Source organism: Gekko japonicus, unplaced genomic scaffold (assembly GCF_001447785.1).
Source record: "Gekko japonicus isolate JY-2015 unplaced genomic scaffold, Gekko_japonicus_V1.1 scaffold1471, whole genome shotgun sequence".
NCBI classification, from domain to species: domain Eukaryota; kingdom Metazoa; phylum Chordata; class Lepidosauria; order Squamata; family Gekkonidae; genus Gekko; species Gekko japonicus.
The window spans coordinates 205,498-208,124 of record NW_015163647.1 but is presented as its reverse complement, the minus strand read 5'-3'; the positions used below and the strand labels follow the sequence as shown (position 1 = coordinate 208,124).

Below are 2,627 nucleotides of genomic sequence, written 5' to 3'. Positions count from 1 at the left end.
TCTCGGCCGCCGGAGCCCGGCTACATTCGCCAGGCGTGGGCGGAGGCAGCCAATCGCGGGGCTCGCCCGGGCGCCCTCATCTGCATCGGAGGGGAGGAGCGAGCCCGTCGACGTCACTGCGGGGGGGGAGGAGGAGGAGGCCGGCGCTCCCCGGAGGCCACGCCCCTGCCCGGCCCCGATTGGCTGAGGCGCGCCGTCCCCAACCTGCGCCCGAGCTGCGCGGAGGGGCTTTCTGCACGCGCCTAGGGGCGCTCTTGCTCTTTGGCCCAACACGCCGCTGCCGCCCCAACCCCGGCCGCCTTGCCTTGCCTTGCCTACCCCAAGGCCCTTCACTACCCGAAGGACTAGTCCCAGAGCGGCTCGCGATCTCCTTCCCCTCCCCACCACAGATACCCCCTGTGAGGTAGGCGGGGCCGAGAGAGCTCTCTCGAGGACTGCGCCGGAGAGAACCGCTCCGAGAGAACTTGTCACTGACCCAAGGACACACCAGCAGCAGCTGCACGTGGAGGAGGAGGAGGAGCGGGGACTCCAACCCGGCTCTTTCTTTTTAAGCCCCTTTTTAACAAAACCCCGGCACCCCGGGAAACCACCACCCCGGCCGGTCCGTTGGCGTGCAAGGCAGAGGGGACGGCTGCCCTCGGCTCTGGCCCTGGAGGCGCGGCTCCTTCCTGGCCGAGGCGGCGTCAGGAGGGCTCGTGACCGGAGGGGGGGGGGGGTGTGCAGGAGGAGCAGCCTTTTGCGGGGGCCAAGGCCGCGCGCCCCGCTTCTGGCACCCCCCCTCCCCTCCCCTCCCCTGCTGGCGCTCTGCGGTGCGCGCGGCCTTGGGCCCCGGCCGGGGAAGGGGCATTGCAGGAGAGAGGCCAGCCGGCCACCGAGCGAAGCCAGGGCACCTCCGGCGCAGCAGTGCTGCAGCAGCCGAGGGAGGGCGCCACCCCAGGGGTGAGTGGCCTGGCAAACGGGAGGGGGCAACGGGGCAAGGATGCCCCCTCGGGGTCCTGGCTAGAGATGTGAAGGCCTGGGGAAAAATTGGCAAGTCCTAGGCTACCAACTGAACTCTCCAATGCAAGAACAAGATGCATTTCTTCTTTTAGGAGGTGCTAGTGTCACAAGAAAAGGAAAAAAGGTTTCAAGTTTTGTTTTTTCATGCGGGTGGGTATTCGGTTTGTAATAATTGTTTGGATACACTATATTTTTAATATGCTCCTTGTGATAATTTCATGCCAAGTAAAAATGTCCATGGTCATATTTTATGTTCCTAAAGTAACAGAATGACTTTCAATCTGGAAAAGAAAAAAGAAGTGCTAATGTAGCGGTTTTTTTCGATTTTTCTGAAAATTTCCGTTTTTTTCCAGGGAAATAACCGGGTTTTTTTCCGACCTTCAAAATTTCCAGAAATTTTACATCTCTAGTCCTGGCAACAGAGAAGGGCGCCCTCAGGTGGGGACAGGCCCGACACAGAGCTCCTGAGCATCAAGCTGTCAGCCAGCCACGCCTGCCGGGGGGGGGGGGTAACGGGGTGGTGGTGGTCGGCATAGAATCCTTTGGCACCAGGGGGTAGAGGGCCATGGCCAAGACACACACAGGGGTGGGCTCCTCCTCAGGCCAGCAGAAGGTGGGGGAAGGGAGCAGTCAGAGAGACTGAAGCCCAAAGACAGACCTGCCTGGCACCCCCAGCTCCTCTGCCCCCAAGCCAATAGCCCAGCCCAGAGTGACGTTCTGACCTGACCGGCTTCTTTCCTCCCTTGGGTTGCGACCAGTGCCTGGCGCATGGGGGAGCGTCCCTCAAACTTCTCCCTCACGCCCACACCCCTAGCCAGGCTTTTGTGGCAGTTTTCCCCTCCTGGTGGGGCTGAAGTCCTCAGTGCAGAAATAAGAGCCACGTAGCCAACAGAAAGCTCTCTACCAGGAGAGATCTCTAAATGACAAGCTGTCAGCTGCTTTAGATGGCTGTTCTCAGCGGCTGCAAGTTAATCCCTTCTGCCAGCCTAAGCAACAATTCTGATAGCAAGCCGGCAGGAGGGGGTGAGGACTTCTGCGGTCAAGAAAGCTCACAACTAGGAGGCAGAAAAACTCTCTGAAAGGAGACCAGTTTCTTGACACAGTTAGAAGGGTCCCTGGAGGTCACCTACTCCAACCCCCTAACTCAATGCAGGAATTAGTCAACTGCAGCACCCCACTCTGCTTAAAGGAGCACAGGCCTTTAAAAAACGTTTGGAAAAAAGCATTTACAGGAGAAATTCTTGTGGGGTTGTGCCTTTTAAGAAAGGGGGTGGAGCCCTCCAAAAGCCCCACAGCAGCTACAGGCCTGATTGTCCCTTCTTGCCGGGCGTTCTGTTAACAACAGTGACAGCCCTGGATTCCATTTTGCAGCCCCCAAATCTTGCTGTGTGTCCCCTCTCCCATCAGGACTCAGGCTGGAGGCAAAGCTCAGAGACCCAGGCCCAGATCGAGCCCGCTTTGGACTGCAGGAGGAGGGAGATACGCCGGGAGGAGGGAGTCCCCAGGGGACCAGGCGAGGGTTAAGGTGAAGAAGTCGACACAGCAATGCTTGAGCCACAGAAAACAGGCGATCTTTAATACTCCCACTGCCTGGTACACAAGCCAAGTATGTAAGCCTGGGAGGGCGG

At 59.2% G+C, this 2,627-nt stretch overlaps 1 protein-coding gene across 1 annotated transcript in view; it reads right to left on the bottom strand.

Moving 5' to 3' along the window:
• Positions 1-86, bottom strand: part of SERTAD1 (SERTA domain containing 1) — a 2,469-nt gene extending 2,383 nt beyond the window's left edge. The window contains exon 1 of the mRNA XM_015407650.1: positions 25-86. Coding sequence (XP_015263136.1) covers positions 25-86 — 62 coding nt within the window. The remainder of the gene's footprint in view (positions 1-24) is intronic.
• Positions 87-2,627: the final 2,541 nt, after the last annotated feature.